Source organism: Dromiciops gliroides, chromosome 3 (genome assembly GCF_019393635.1).
Source record: "Dromiciops gliroides isolate mDroGli1 chromosome 3, mDroGli1.pri, whole genome shotgun sequence".
NCBI lineage: Eukaryota > Metazoa > Chordata > Mammalia > Microbiotheria > Microbiotheriidae > Dromiciops > Dromiciops gliroides.
In genome coordinates, this window is record NC_057863.1 from 377,445,481 (window position 1) to 377,461,023 (window position 15,543).

The 15,543-nt window shown below is 34.0% G+C and overlaps 1 protein-coding gene across 11 annotated transcripts in view; it reads right to left on the reverse strand.

Moving 5' to 3' along the window:
* Nucleotides 1-15,543, reverse strand: part of R3HDM1 (R3H domain containing 1) — a 191,909-nt gene that overhangs the window by 41,493 nt on the left and 134,873 nt on the right. For 5 of the 11 annotated variants that reach the window (XM_043990824.1, XM_043990834.1, XM_043990826.1 and 2 more), the window contains 10 exons: nucleotides 14,319-14,427; nucleotides 14,141-14,236; nucleotides 13,892-13,929; nucleotides 13,757-13,807; nucleotides 13,416-13,642; nucleotides 10,707-10,958; nucleotides 8,151-8,302; nucleotides 4,506-4,607; nucleotides 2,183-2,458; nucleotides 521-644 (listed from right to left, as the gene is read on the reverse strand). In XM_043990824.1, coding sequence (XP_043846759.1) covers nucleotides 521-644; nucleotides 2,183-2,458; nucleotides 4,506-4,607; nucleotides 8,151-8,302; nucleotides 10,707-10,958; nucleotides 13,416-13,642; nucleotides 13,757-13,807; nucleotides 13,892-13,929; nucleotides 14,141-14,236; nucleotides 14,319-14,427 — 1,427 coding nt within the window. The remainder of the gene's footprint in view (nucleotides 1-520; nucleotides 645-2,182; nucleotides 2,459-4,505; nucleotides 4,608-8,150; nucleotides 8,303-10,706; nucleotides 10,959-13,415; nucleotides 13,643-13,756; nucleotides 13,808-13,891; nucleotides 13,930-14,140; nucleotides 14,237-14,318; nucleotides 14,428-15,543) is intronic. The other 6 variants (XM_043990829.1, XM_043990828.1, XM_043990832.1 and 3 more) reach the window with 4 other exon arrangements.

The following is a 15,543-nucleotide window of genomic DNA, read 5'->3' on the forward strand; positions in this document are numbered from 1 at the left end:
TGGTGAGGCAATTGGGGTTGAGTGACTTGCCTAGGGTCACACAGCTAGTAAGTGTTAAGTGTCTGAGGCCGGATTTGAACTCAGGTCCTCCTGACTCCAGGGCTGGTGCTCTATCCACTGCGCCACCTAGCTGCCCCTCACTGTTTCCATCTTAACCATAAAAATTCTGACCTTCCTGTGCCATTCTGCTAGGCTACAAAGAGGAGCTCTACTCTGCTAGCAGAGGGTTTCATGTCCTGCCACTTCCTGCATTAATATCCTATTACTGGAACCCTTTTTTACATCACCCATAAGGCTACAGGTGATATTTGACAACTGTATCAACCAGCCCCACGGCTTTACTGGGAGAATACTACATTCTTTCACACTGCCAAATGGCTTAACTTAAACACTGAAATGTATTATAACTTGCGAGTTACTATATTAATTATATTTTTTGTTTTTATTTTTATGGCTGAAATAAACAAAGATGAGAAAAGCAACAATAATGGCCAAGACTTGTGAAATAAATGCCACTAACCTGTCTGCTGTGCAGGCTGTGGCAGTGCCTGGTTTGGCTGTGTGTTATAATGGACGGAAGCAACTGGGCGATACTGATGTTGACTGGAGGGATACTGCCCTGGAGCACAGTAACACGCTGGCATCTAAAGCAGAAACATTTACAAAAGTCACATTTTTATATCAATAAATAATTTACTTCATTTCATTTATTATTGAATACCTGAAAGCTCACAGTATGATGGACAATATATAGAAGAAAAATTATTCTGCTATTTGAATAAATATTATAGAAACAAATCTCAAAAGTTAAAAAAAAAATGTTCTTTTACTTCTTACTCCCCCTCTTTTTTGGCCTTTCTGATGCATAATTAAAAGCCAAAGAAATGAGTTAAACAATTTTATCTCTCTCTGAGAACACTCTAGATTCTAGATTTCTTTTGAGCTAACCTGTCCTAACTCTCCAGTACATTCCTTAAAAATAAAAAACAATGAAGAGTCCCTAGGTTCTTCTCTAGAACTTACATGCTTCATGAAGAAGCCCTAGGAATTCTTGATTAGGGTAAAAGGGACTTAGATGAAATGGCTGCTGGTCAAGGAGAAGCTTGAAGGGGCAATTGTAGACTAGATTCATCTCTGCATGACCAGCCTTATGGTTATGACCGGGTGAATGAATAAGCATTTATTAAGCCCTTCTGACATGCTGAATATTTTGTCAAGCACTGGGGAATACAAACAAAAACAGTCCTGGCTCTCAAGGAACTCACACATTGAGGAAGTATAAAAGAGGCTGCATCTGTGGGATGGGCAGGAAGATCTGGAAGGCTTAAGGATTTGATGGCAAGCCCTGGGGTTATGACTAAACAGTCATAAAGCCAACATTTAAGTTCCCTCTGATAGTGTGCCTATGGGTGAAATAAGCAAGGAAGGGAAAACCATGTACCGAATCTTTTCTTATTCAAAGTAGTTTTGAGGTTAAATGTTAAAATTGCTTTTAAATAGTATGAATCAACAAATTCAATCAATATCTCTTTTTTTTTAGACATAGACATGTACATGTGATTATGAAGTAACAAACATGGAACCAATCTCTATTTGCTCATTATATGCACTAAAATATACATAATGACCAAAAGAGATTGACATGTTCCATAATACACATATAATGACAAAGAGAAGAGACTGATTCATATGTATGTTTCATTATATCTATATCTAAATAACAAAGAGATTGATATATAATGGAACAAATTAGCCTACTAAAATAGAGGCGTTCTTAACCTTTCCTGTGTGTCAAAGGCGTCTTTGGCACTCTGGAGAAGCCTATGAACCCCTTCTCAGAATAATGTTTATAAATACATAAAATATAATACATAAGACCACAAAAGAAACCAATTATATTGAAATGTTATCAATATATATATTTTTTGAAACCAAGTTCATCCCCAGGTTAAGAATCCCTTAAAAAAAGAGGAATAGTATCACGCTTACTCCAAGTATGTTGTCTTTCTCTCTGGAATGCATTTTTTATTAGCATTATTTCACTTTTCTAGGAAATAATAATTAAACTAGTGCTTTAACTCCATTTTAGAAAGTTTTAATTTGACCTAAAACATATTTGGCTATAGCTAAGTAAACTGCTATTTAATTTCTGCATGATAGTTGGTTAGAGGGGAAAACAAACCTGTACCTGAGGCGTGGGTTGCTGCACATATCCCTGTTGTTGGAGCATCTGCTGGTTTACAGGATGGCCAGAGGCAGTATAGCCAGTAGTAGGGATTGGTTGGCCAGGTGGGAGGGGTGGTGCTGGAGGAGGGGCTGGTGCCATAATATATCCAGACTGCTGGGATGGCTGAAGGACAACAGTAGATTGGAACATAGTGGCATGAGGGTCAGGAGTGTCAGCAGATGGCTGGCGGACAAGACTCATATGGCTAAACTGGGATCCAAGGTTGTCCTGCTATAGGGGCAAGATTAGAATACATTAAAATAATCATATGCATGCTGATATCAAGAAATTCTAAATACATTTTTTTGAGGAATTGGATTATATGAGTATTTACTAAAGTACTCATAAAGCATACTCCAGTAATTATATATAAATACAACACTGGAAAAATGAAAGGAAAAGTCTAGGATGGGATTAAAATAATTTAGAAGTTGTGCTTATTTTTTTAACATGTTTAGAATAAAATGGAAATTAAAACAAATGCAGAAAACAAAAATTTTTAATCTGAAATTAAAGAAAACTTTTTCAACTGTAGACCTAAATGAAGCCCTAACAATAAAACAAATGATTTTGGTACTGATTTACAATTTAAATTCCGCTGGCATTTAGAGCAAGGGCTCCAAAGGCCACGAAAGAGTACGTATCACTTGACTAGGCATGAAGTATTTTTTAAACTTAAAAACCATGTGCATAATTTCCTTTTTTAATACTCTGCTGCAACCCTCCATGCCAAAATAAAAACAAAGTTTGATGAAGTTTTGCTATCATTTTCTTGAATATTTTGTAAGGTTTCTTCTGAAGCTAAATAATTTATAATACGATAGTACTGATTTATGACACTATAGTAAATTTAAAGCTATGAACAAAGTCATTAACATTAATAACTTTTATGATAAACAGAAACTGTCCTATTTCTGTCTTTCGTAGCATTAGAAAGCACTTAGTGCAGAAGTTGTGTGTCATCTGACAAGTGTTTTACTGAATGACTGATTTAAAGATTAGAACACAGTTGAACTGGTTGGCTTCGAAAACAGAAGTGAAACACACAAATGGGGGTCTATCCTGCCAAGGCAGAATGTGGCAACAAGCTTATTTCCATTACTGAAGACAACACTGAAAATAAGTTGACACTAAAAAGATGACTTAAAAACCAGTAAGTTGAAGCTGAAATAATCAAAAGATAAAATTCATGAACTATATTTGAGATGAATGTAGGTTTGGCAAGGGAAATTCTATATTTAACAGCAGAATAAGTTTGATTGTGGGAAATGAGTTATACCAGTGCACTGTTGGTGGAGCTGTGAATTGGTCCAGCCATTCTGGAAAGCAATTTGGAACTATGTTAATGTCATTGCTTAAAACATTTTTGGAATGCTTCCTATGATTATTACCAACCTTCAGAGTTTTTGGCATACTGTTTATAAAAGCCTCAATTGTTTTATGAGCAAATCATCACTTGAGATTGGATCTGATTTAAAAAATAAACTTGAAGACAAGTATAATAAAATAAACCAGGTGCTTAAGCTGGGCAATATTGTCTTTGGGGAAAAAATATGCAACCATTAAAGTAATGAAAATGACTTTGATATGTGGCTTATAAATTGACTTTGAAGAGTTTTATATGAGGAGTCCTAAAACATTTTGAATGATGATAGCACTTTACAGAATAACTAGACAGACTCATAAGGTGCCTTACAGGGTCAACTGTTATGTGGAACTATGACCTCAGATATGTTGACTAAAAAAAAAATCAATCTCTAAAATTATCAATCATATCTTGTATATCTAGAAGTACTTATATCTATCTATGGCTTAACTTGGGCTGATGCTTCTCAGAACAATAATATCCCACAGAAACATTAGCAATAGTTACTTGATTATTTGCTATTAACACTACAAAAGAGGGCACTGGAGATATCAAAGTCCCAAACCAGAAGAAATCCACAATTTCAATTGCAACTAATGATTGTTAATGGCATGACTGGGAGCAAAATCAAACAAAATCTAACATCTGGGAGGAAATAAGTTTGAAAAGTGCTATTTTATGAGAAGTCTGGAAAAGACTAGATCAACACTCACAAAGTGATTAATGCTGTATTTCAAATATTTAAATTTTGGTCTACAAGAGATCTAGGTACTTCCTAAAGCTCATATATCCTTTATTCTAAAAAGAAACCACTTTTATTTTATGCTAATAACATAGAAAAAACATACAATGGCATTCATTACACATTCACCCACAAAAAAGAATGCAGGAGATGAGTAGAAGATATAATACCACAGTATATTGCTGGGTAGGTGAGACTGGCAGGAGCGGGGATGGGTAAGGGACTGTAGAGTACTGAACAGGCTGTGAAGAAGACTGCAGAGGCCGAGTAGGCTGAAGAAGTAACAGGTTTACAACAAGTGTTAATGTCAGAGTAAAATAAATGCAAAAATGGAAAGTTACTAGCTTTTACAATAACTTAAAAATAATTACAAATTTTCAATTCACTATCAGCATAATACAGAAGGCAAAATACAATACCAAGTGAAAAAAAGGCTACTTAGTAAAAACTTCAGGGAATAACATACAACTTCCCCAAAATCTTTATATTTATACAACTATAATATTTTATCATGATAAAAGTATTTCCAAGACTGTTCATTTTATTCAATAAGTAAGAGATTTAATTAAAATAGGTTATTTATTTAGTAACTGTAATTTCTATTTTTTAAACATCATTTTTGGTTTCAGACATTACTTATTCTTAATTCTTGCCTTGTGGAAGGTGGGCTTTGAATCAAGTTAGAGAATTAAAAAAAAAAAGTCTTTCCTACACTTAACACAAAATTCATGAAAACTATTCAAAGCTTGGGTAAAAATACCTGGAATGCATGATTCTACATTTTAAAGTAGGAATGACTTTAAGTGTTAGCTGCTTTCATATAACAAATGTAATGTGCCACGTGTATTAGGAAAAACAAATTAGATAACTATGATTAAAAAATCCACACCATTTCCAAAGCATATGAAGCATCTTCAAAGAATACTGGATTGTACTTTGCCCCACCTTATAGTTAACCAGTATCTCTCAAAAACTTGAAAGTATGCACATTACCAACCATTCTACCCATTTTACAGATCAAAGAATTAGACTGAGGCAAGTTAAATGTGTAAGAGGCTAAGCCCAAGGAGCCTTATTTCTAGTTCAGTACTCTTTCCACAAGAACACCAAAGTTAAAAAATGCTACTTTTACTTGAAAAGTGTGTAAATAGAATCTCTGTCCTCCAGAAGACACATTTCTGAACATAAGTGCTTAAAAGAAATCCATAATGAACAAGTTTAAGAAATGTGGTTAAGAAAACCATCTGAAAAAGGAAGTTGTCTCAGGATGAGCATAAGCATAAAACAAGAAATAAATTGGTGAAATATATTTTTATCACAAAGGCAATGCACTAAGAATATGTAAACAAAAACCAAACACGACCTCTTTCTAACACTCCAAATCCAACAAACTATTGAGGAGGTTCTCAGAATCAATTTTCAATTAAAATGAAAGGCAGAACTTAAGAGTCTAGCTATGACGCTACAACCAAAATATGAATACTTTGCTGAAGTAACTGGAGAACAGTACTTGCTTGTCCCACAAAATTCTGATACAGAAAAAGAATTATTAGATGACAATATGCCTCAAAGAGAATTAAGTGCCTGACTTTTAAGTGAAGGCTGCTCAAAGGGATCTTAACTCGGACATTCATTTAGACATAGCTTTTCTCCAGACATACTGATCTACTGTCCTACCACCAGAGGAAACAAAAGCTTTAGTTTTTTGGTGATTAAAAATCCCCAAAAAGTAATTAACTAAACACTAAAGTGAGAATTTGAGGTTTGTTTAGTTTGAAATACTAATGGGAAAATTGTTGGCTGGATGTGATTGACTAAGGAAAGGAAAATTCTGACATCACATAGAAACAATAACACTCTATCCTATTCCAAATGACTTTACATTTAAAAGTGGTCTCCTTAACAAATATTACAGTGTGGCTCACCCAAAGCCTTTAGAATTTGTAGGACTGCTAGAAGCCAGTAATCCTAGGGATGAATTATATGACAGTGTGCAATAAAATATTTGTAAAAGTAAAGAGCAAATAATACCCCCAAGTGTATATGAATACTAAATGTCTAGAAAATCTCAATATAATCCCAAGACTAGCCAATGAGATGAGCATCTATGGCTACGGTATTTCATACGCCAAGGAGGGCCTCCACACTCACCAGCTCTATGCCTAACTAACTTCATACATTGTTGAACACTTGCACTCACACCAGGAAAGCCTGTCACAGATTTCATGGCACACCATGGCTTCATCTCGATTACTGCTCTTTAAGGTATCTGTTTTCTGACTGAATTGCTTAATGTGATATATAGAACTATATCTGGTATCTACGACAATTAATGGTCATGGCTTAGAGATATAGACTAAACATGAACAACAACAAATCAGACTCCAGTTTCTTAAAGTTTCCTGCTGGCTTTTACCCCTTCAGCAAATGCTGAGAAATGCTCATATCCAAACAAGGCAAAAATCTGTCTGCTAAACCTCCTAACACAATGCTAAAGTTGTTTTAAAGGCACGCTAAACCATTGAAAATATTGTTTAAAATACTTTTTGGAATTTAGGATAATCTAAAATTAGCACATTGAAAAAAGGACTGCATGATACCAAACGTACAAGTAAACTCCTCTGATACAGGGAGAAGCAGAGGGCTACTGATGGCCAAAATAAAGTAACAGGGCTGATTCTGTTAGTTAGATATCTGGCAAAGCACAGTCTAAGGAAAACTTGTTAATGGCTTCATAGCCAAAATAATTACATATTCTAGCACTATCAGTCTTTGTGAATAGTAGAATAGTTTTTGGTGCCCTTTGCAATATTTAACCTGACTTCCAAACTGCTGAAATAAGTTTCTCTAGCTCCGGTGATTCACATAAAGAGCTTAAAAAAAACATGTGTATTAGTTTTTATAGCACAGAATTAAAAAGAATTCATTTAAAATGTAATTAGCTCTTTTCTATAGGCAAAAGGGGCACAGGAAAATAAAGTTTTATTGGGTTTATTAAAAAAAAACACCCTAGGATGTTCATTCAAATCTAAACTGTGATATATGTCAGATTTTGCAGAAGATTTAGTACAATTCCAACCCAACTCTTCTCTGACAAAGGATATGTAATATTTTGGCAACACAGCAAAAGAACCATAGACTTATGCCTCTAAGTTCTACAAAAGTGTTTTTATGAAATAAAATTTTTATTTGTGTTCCATTACTCTTGAAGGGTCTGGATTTGGCAAATTAGCTAGAGAGTCTTTGGGAATTAAAATTATCAGAATTTCTGAGCCTGTCCAAATGGTTTTTGAGGTAGGGAACAAGGATGACTTCTCATGGTGAGCTGAGCAACTCTACTCAGTTTCTTCTAACTGCTTAATATACCGAATTATAGTAGCAAACTGCTCACTTGTGTTTTCACTCAGCTATGTCTTTGTCATCTTTTTCTCTCCCTTGCAGACACTGTGAAACAGGGTTAAATACTTGTTGAGGATACTGATGGAAAAAAAACCCCACCACTACTTTTTGTGAATTCACTTAACTAAGGAGCACTGAAAGTTTAAAAGTGTGCCTCCTCTGAGAGTAACAGGACATCACTTATAAGTACTTCTGTCATGTGAGCAATTTTTGTGAAGGAGAAAATGGCCCAACAGTTAATGCAGAGTATTAAGTCTTTGCAATACATTAAGTATTGAAATGGAAATAGGGAGTCTTCCAGAAGAGACAGTAGGTTAAGGTTCTAGGAAACCCTCATTTTAATCAGTTAGTGAATCTATCCCCAAATTAACTGGAGGAAGGTAAACATGATATCATGTAAACGAGGGCATGTGCACCTGTGATATAATGTGATTGGCTGCTTGTTGTTGAGATGGTTGGGGAGGAGGAGGTTGCTGTGGAGGTCCAGGCACTTGAGTTCTAACAGGTTGCTGAGTCATGGGAGGGTTATATACGACTGGACTGCCATCAGGATTTATAAAGGGTTGACCTAAAAAAGGAGGAGAAATATATCTTACATTGGAAAAAAAAAGACTTAAAAAAGTATACCAAGTATATTTTCTAACAACACTGGTATTAGAAAAAAGAAATCATTTCAAAAGGTAAATGTTATACTTAGAGGGATGTCATCACATTTATAATCCATTAAGCATGCAGACAATGGCAAAATATTTGTATATTGCATTTAAATTGCATATTGTATTTAAATTAAACATCATTTTAATTATGCTTATTAAAAAGACAAATACTTTATTTTTTACTCTTATTTTTAACTTTTATTTTAAGTCACTTAAATGAGATTATCAAGTTATTTTTAAAGCTAACTTAAAAAACCACACAAACCATCCCAAACCTCCTCTACCTTGCCTTTCCAATTTAAAACTTTAACTGGGTTGTTAAATTATTCAGTATTTAATTAAGAGTAGCACTCACAACACAATTACTTCAAGCAAGTAACAAAATGTTAAATAGTAAAAACCTTAAAATCAATAAGGACCACAACTCCTTTAATTTTCTTATAGAAACACTGTGAACTTCTTGGCATGAATGAAATTAAATGTGTACCAATTGAAAGGCACAGTGCTAGGGGACACAATAAAAAAGAAACAGTCCAAGAATATGCATTCTACTAAGAATATTCAGTATCCCTCTTAAATAATGAGAAGCACTCCTAAAACTGTTCTAGGTAAACTATCGTCGGCTTTCTTTACTAGTCCTGGATATAGCTGGATAGGTTTCAACTTTGGTTCTGTTCTGCTACTTCATTTATTGCTGATGAAATGAGGCACAATTTAAACACCCTACATTAGCCAAAGCAAATATGGGGAAGAAACCCAATGTTCAGTTCAAGATTTGGCATCTACTGAAGTAGATCCTTTCGAAAAGGCTATTGAGTCAGGTCCTTACTGAATGTATCCACCAATTAGATTAGGCAATATAGAGAACACAGATAATTATGACGAGTAACTTAGTCATTTCATTGAATTTCCTATAAAGGGGGTGGTTGCTCTTTTTTCATTTTATGGAGGATCTTTTCCTCATTCCTGTTGGATTAAGATTAAAGTTTATACTAAAGTAACAGAAGCCATGAATTAGAGAATAAAAATCCTCTACAGGAGGAGAATTCCTTTTGTGTCTCCAGCCTCACTACTGAATATTTTTATGAAATAGGAATGCACAGTCGAATAATAAGAATACAGCTATTCTTTCTGGAGATCTGCCCAATCTGTTTTAGCTTCCAGGTTTTCTAGAAAATATCTCTAGTGGAGTATCAGATATAAACTGTGCTAATGATGTAAGCTATTCTCATAGCATAGGAGAGTCACCTTCAGAGAAGGGTATGTTTTAACTGGGAATAACATGCTATTTTTAGTTGATAAAATTTATTTATAATCCAAGTACTATAAAATAGAATCTTACATTCACCTAGCAAGACATTTAAACATTAATTCCTGAAAGGAAAAAAAAATAGGTATAATAAAGATAATACAAATATATTTCTTTTTATAATATTTATTTAGTCAATCCATTTGTATATATTTTATTTCTTTATTGGTTATTCTATAAGGGCTATCTTCTTTTGTACTCTTGTTCAATTTCCAAAAGTATCTACAACAGTTTTTTTTTTTTACCCATTAAATATTAACTAAGTAAAATTAATTTAAAAATAAACGAATACATTAGTCACATATAAACATAAGGTTGTTCTTTTTTTTTTTTTTTTTTGCACGGCAGTGAGGGTTAAGTGACTTGCCCAGGGTCACACAGGAGTGTCAAGTGTCTGAGGCCGATTTTGAACTCAGGTCCTCCTGAATCCAGGGCTAGTGCTTTATCCACTGTGCCACCTAGCTGCCCCAAGCATAAGGTTCTAAGAGATGGAGATAGGGATTAATGAATTATGTGTAGAGCTTGGCAAAACCCCTTAATTATTCTCAGAAAGTAGCAAATGTGCCAATAAAGTATAGCTATAAGAGAATAATGTCTCTCCCACTTAGAAGACTTCATGGTAATTTATGAAGAATGGCAATTAATTATATATACTTTTGTATATATTTTGAGTTAAATTAAATTTTGTCTGGGGGAAAAGTTAGGTACTTTTAGTCAGATTTGATCTAAGGTACTTTGTTTATTCCTAGAGTACAACTTACTCTTCCTACTCTGATCTAAAACATCATTCAAACTAGAAAAAAAAGACGCCATGAAGTTCACAATGGAAAAAAAATTGTTACACACATTTTAATTAAAAAAAAAAAATCAAGGTCTTAAGAGGAAATAATTCATGAAAAATGTAAAGATGGCAAAGACAAACAGAAAAAAAATTCATAAACATGCTTTAACTTATATATAACTCCTGAGTTCTTGACTAAAACATACATCCATATATGGATACCAACCTGTTTGTGGGTTGATCAGAATACTGCCAGGTGGTATGCCTGCTGCTTCCAAGGGAAGCAAAAAGAAGCTAGTGCTAGGAGGTGCAACTTGCCCACTTAGGCCACCATCAAAGGAAAGAGAATTACTAGTGCTGACAGTTGGATAGACGACAGGGGGGCCATGAGGTTGGCTGAGAGCTGTAACTGGAAGAGACTGCTGGATGTGAGAAAGAGAGCCCGTAGATGACCCTACACTATTAGAAGACTCAGAACCTAGGAAAGGAGTAATGAAAAATTGATTTTTTATTTAGATATAGAAATAGCAAAGTCATTTAAAAATGCAGACTTTAAAAATCTATCATATACTTTTAGATAGTATAACATGCAGTTACCATATAAAAACACTTTTGGATTGTCTGTTAAATTATATTCTTTTCTTGAGCAAGTTTATTACAGTAAGTAGAATATGGAAGCTATTTACAATAATAAACTTACATTGCCAAAGCATGCAATTCAAGCAGTCTTCTAATAAAACCGGACACCAAGCAGCCAAAAAGCACATCAAGCAAATTTCCAAAACATAAATTGACATAGTTTACCTTTTTGACAAACACCAAAGGAATGTATATGTTATAATTCCTTTTGTAATAAAAAGCATAACATATTCAAGGGCATAAGAACTTGTAGCTGAAATCTTTTTATGTAACCCAGAACAAAGACTGTTAAATAACATTACATATCCTTTTAAGTTACTAAGAACCGCATTTGGAATTCACATCATCTCCAATAATAGTCAACTCTCTTATTTTCCATGAAAATAATGGACAGGGATGGCATATAAAATGAAATTCAAAGAAACAGTAAGTAAATACTATTAATCATTAGTTTCAACTTTTCCACATTGAAGTTCTAAGTTAACTTCTAAACTAAGTGAATTGAATTTCAATAATTTCTCTATCTTTTGTCTATCTTCTGGCTAAAAATAATCAACAAAGTGGTTAAATAAATGGCAGGCAACTGGATAGGAAAATAGGAATGGCTGTGGATGATCAGCCTCTAAGAAGTGAAAGTTTACAGTACATGGAGAATTAGTATTTTTCTGGACAGTGGCACAATAATTATAGAAATTAAATTATGAAGGGTAGGAATATTGATGTAAAAATAGAAGAACCTCAAAGGTTGAGTCCAACCCCTACATTTTACAGAGAAGGAAACTGAGGTCTAAAGGTACATAGCTGGAGAGTGGCAGAGCTAGGATTTGAATCCAAGTGTCTGCCCCCAAATCTAGTACATTTTCAGGACCCCATTCCAAATCCAGTACTCTTACAGTTATACCATTAAGTAACCATAGTTGTTTAAATGAATAAAACCAAACAATATTTTTAACAGTGGTCACTGTCCTATTAAAAAGATTTTTTTTCCTTTAATGAAAAAAAAATTAAACATTTCTTTTCTTCTGAACCAAAAATTTACAGACATCAGTTCTACAAAACATATAGCATTTTCATGGTTCATTTGCAGGTGATTTATTTACTTTATCTGCAAGTTCAAATTGTGATGGATTTTTTTTTGGCTAACATGTATTTATTGTATAATTAGGTTTCTTATGTACAGAAACTCATCAATCTTAAACAGTATCTTTTCATGTACTCTACCATTAATGTATTTTTATTTGTTTTCTGAAAGAAGAAAAGATAAAATTAGAGAAAAAGTGTTATTCATTAAAAATGAGCAATTTACAGTAAGGACAAAGGTTTTAGAAAAAATTTGTCATCTTCAAATATATGGATCTTCATCTCCAGAACTATATGTTTGGCCTAAACCGAATGTTTATTCAATGCAGACTAATAGCTCTGCTTACTTTTATAGAAATTTTAGTTCAAGAATAAAAGGCACACAAAGGACTTGACAGATATGTGAGTCAATCGAGTTGGCAGACAAAAAAGAGGAGAAACGTATTGTGTAAAAAAACCAAAAAAGACAAGGGAAAAATATTGTTAGAATGCTTTGGCCATTTATAATCTTAGAAATTCTAGTGTGGTTTAAATCCCTACTCTCTACTTACTCCAAGAAAACACATTTTCCAACAACCTTTACTCATTTCAATTTAGATGAAGAAACATAATATAATAAAAACCCAAACAATAATCTTCAGGTTCATCAGAGAACTTAAAAAGAATACTCCCAATATTTGTTATTCAGTTGTTTTGGTCAAGTTTGACTCTGTGACCCTATTTGGGGTCACAAAGATTTGGCAAAGATGCTGGAGTGGTTTGTCATTTCCTTCTCCAGCTCATTTTATAGATGAGGAAACTGAGGCAAACAGGGTTAAGTGACTTGCCCAGGGTTATACAGCTAGTAAGTGCCTGAAACCAGATGTGAACTTGGGTCTTCCTGATTCCAGGCCTTGCATTTTATCAAATGTGCAACTGCACTGCCCCACTACCACTATGGTAGTGAACCAATATGGTCATTACCTTATATTCTAAGCTGAATGACTCAGCTGTACTCAGGCAAGGAGAATGAATTTTCATCAAAGAAGTTTAACTTTACCTCATTCCTTAAAATTAGACCATATAAATATTTTTATTTTGAGAAATATTTTCACTTCTGCCTGTGGTATATGGAATTATTGCTTTCAGGGATATTTACATGCTACCAATAAGCCAAGACATTAAATTACCAAGAAGGTTAGTATTCTGCTCCATAACTCTTTGGAGACACTTATACCTGTTTTTGAAAGCCTGCCTATGCTTTTGCTGCTTCCAGAGCTATCCCCTCTTGTCAGAACTGAAATTCCACTGAAGCTGCTGGCTTTGGTTACAGCTGGCTTCAAATTGCGGAGGGAGCTATCAGAGTCTGTGCTGCTCCAGGGACGGGGCTCAGAGCACCTCAGCTCGTTCTCAGTGCTGCTCTGATGGCTGGTGGCTGATCTTCCAGATGCTTCTTTATTGACTCTGGAATTTAGACAATGAACTTTGAAAACACATATGACCTTTAAAAATGTAGGAAAAGGATGGCAAAACATAAGTGGGGGATTTTAAAGACTATTTCAAACAAGTGTCAAATACCTAAATATCTGGCGTCTTTGCTGTGTACTATTTGCTTCTTCCTCTTGGATTCTGTTGGAATTTTAAGAAGATGTTAGTTGATTACTGTCAGCAGAATTCAGATAATGATAAAAATGAGTGCAAAAATTTACTTACCTCTTGTCAGTAAGATAGCTGTCTGGGGAACACAGGGACTAGAAAAAAAGGATAAATGTAAAATGTTGAGTTATGGCCAACTACATAGTGTATCTATAAAGAAAAAACCTCACAGACTACAAAGAAGCATTCAATTTTTGAAGCTTTTGCCCAATAGCAGTGGTGAGGGTATAAAAGGGTTTTTACAAATGAACAATCAGCACAACTTTCAACATTTTGGATTAGTAAGTTTATATTTAGTTTACATACATCTTGGGCAAATATTCGATCTCTAGCTCTCTGATACTCTTCTTCTCGCTCTTCTATAGATTTGCTTCTTCTGTCATCTTTTAATCGTATTCTCATCTAAATGAAAATAACAGTTGTGAATATTTACTGTGAAAATGACTGAATGCAATAGTCAGAAAAAGGTTCTAATTACAGTTACCTGATTATCATCTTTGTCTAAACTAGAGTTATCTCTTTTAAGGATATAACGTTTCTGAAAGTCTTCACTTTTATCATCCTTGATATGATCGTTAAATTTTTGATCTGGTCTAAAACAGAAAAGAATAAAAAGCATGACAATGTAGGTTAGCATTTAACTAAAAACATTTATAAACTACTTTAAGAAGTTTTCAATTTACAAAGAACTGCTAGGTATAATATTTATTTCTATGAAAAAATTTGTACTCTTACGAGATTCTGGGTTACATTAGAAACTGCTGTTGCAAAGATTAAAATCAGGACTAACTGTAATTGTTTAACAGAGAGGGTATATGTGCCACTGACATTCTATAGAGGTTAAATGACCTATCTTAATGGATAGCTTTCATTTTATCTGATATAATCTTTTTCTACTCTCCTGCTAACTGAGATGTAAAGTTCTTAGTAAACTGTAAAGTATTATATATGTGTGAAAATTATTATTCCAATGCAAAACCAATACTGACATTGCACCATATAAAATAGCCTAAATAACTTGAGAAAACTTGTTAAATGAAACAGGTGAATATAAACTAAATGAGTTAAAATTTTAAAAAGATCCAGTAAGAGAATAACCTTTAAATTCATATAAACATGTCCAGAGATGCAGAAATAATGAAGATAAAAATATTTCCTTAAGTCAACTGAGAAGAGCAATAAGTAGGTTATCTTTAAAATATCAACTTTTTTATAGCTATAAGAATAACAACGCTTTACTATCCTTAGTTATATGATTCTTCAATATACACCTAGGGATAGGCTTCTACTTGTATAAAGTCATATTTTCCTCTTTCCTCATGACTCAGGGATTTTATATTTTAGCAAACATGCCCTAAAGGAAATAAAGTTGAACCATGTGCCTTGAAACTTCTCTAAGAGCAGCTGGATTTCCACCCCAAGTAGCATTAGCAGGCATTTCAGCTAACCTTAAGACTGTCTTACCTCTTTCTTTTACAGGTGCCTGAATTTACTGCCCTGCAATCGCCAACTTCCCGCTCCACTGAGACACCCCAGTGTGCACTGGGTTGTTGACTTCCATAACACCACAGGTTCAACGCTGGAGCGGGGAATCTGCCTATGAGGAAAAGGCAAGTTTGTTTTTATTCATTGGAGTAGGTCTCTAAGGTTTTCTGTTTTAAAACCTCCTTTATATCCCAGAAGATATAAAATAAGAATACAGTGTAACT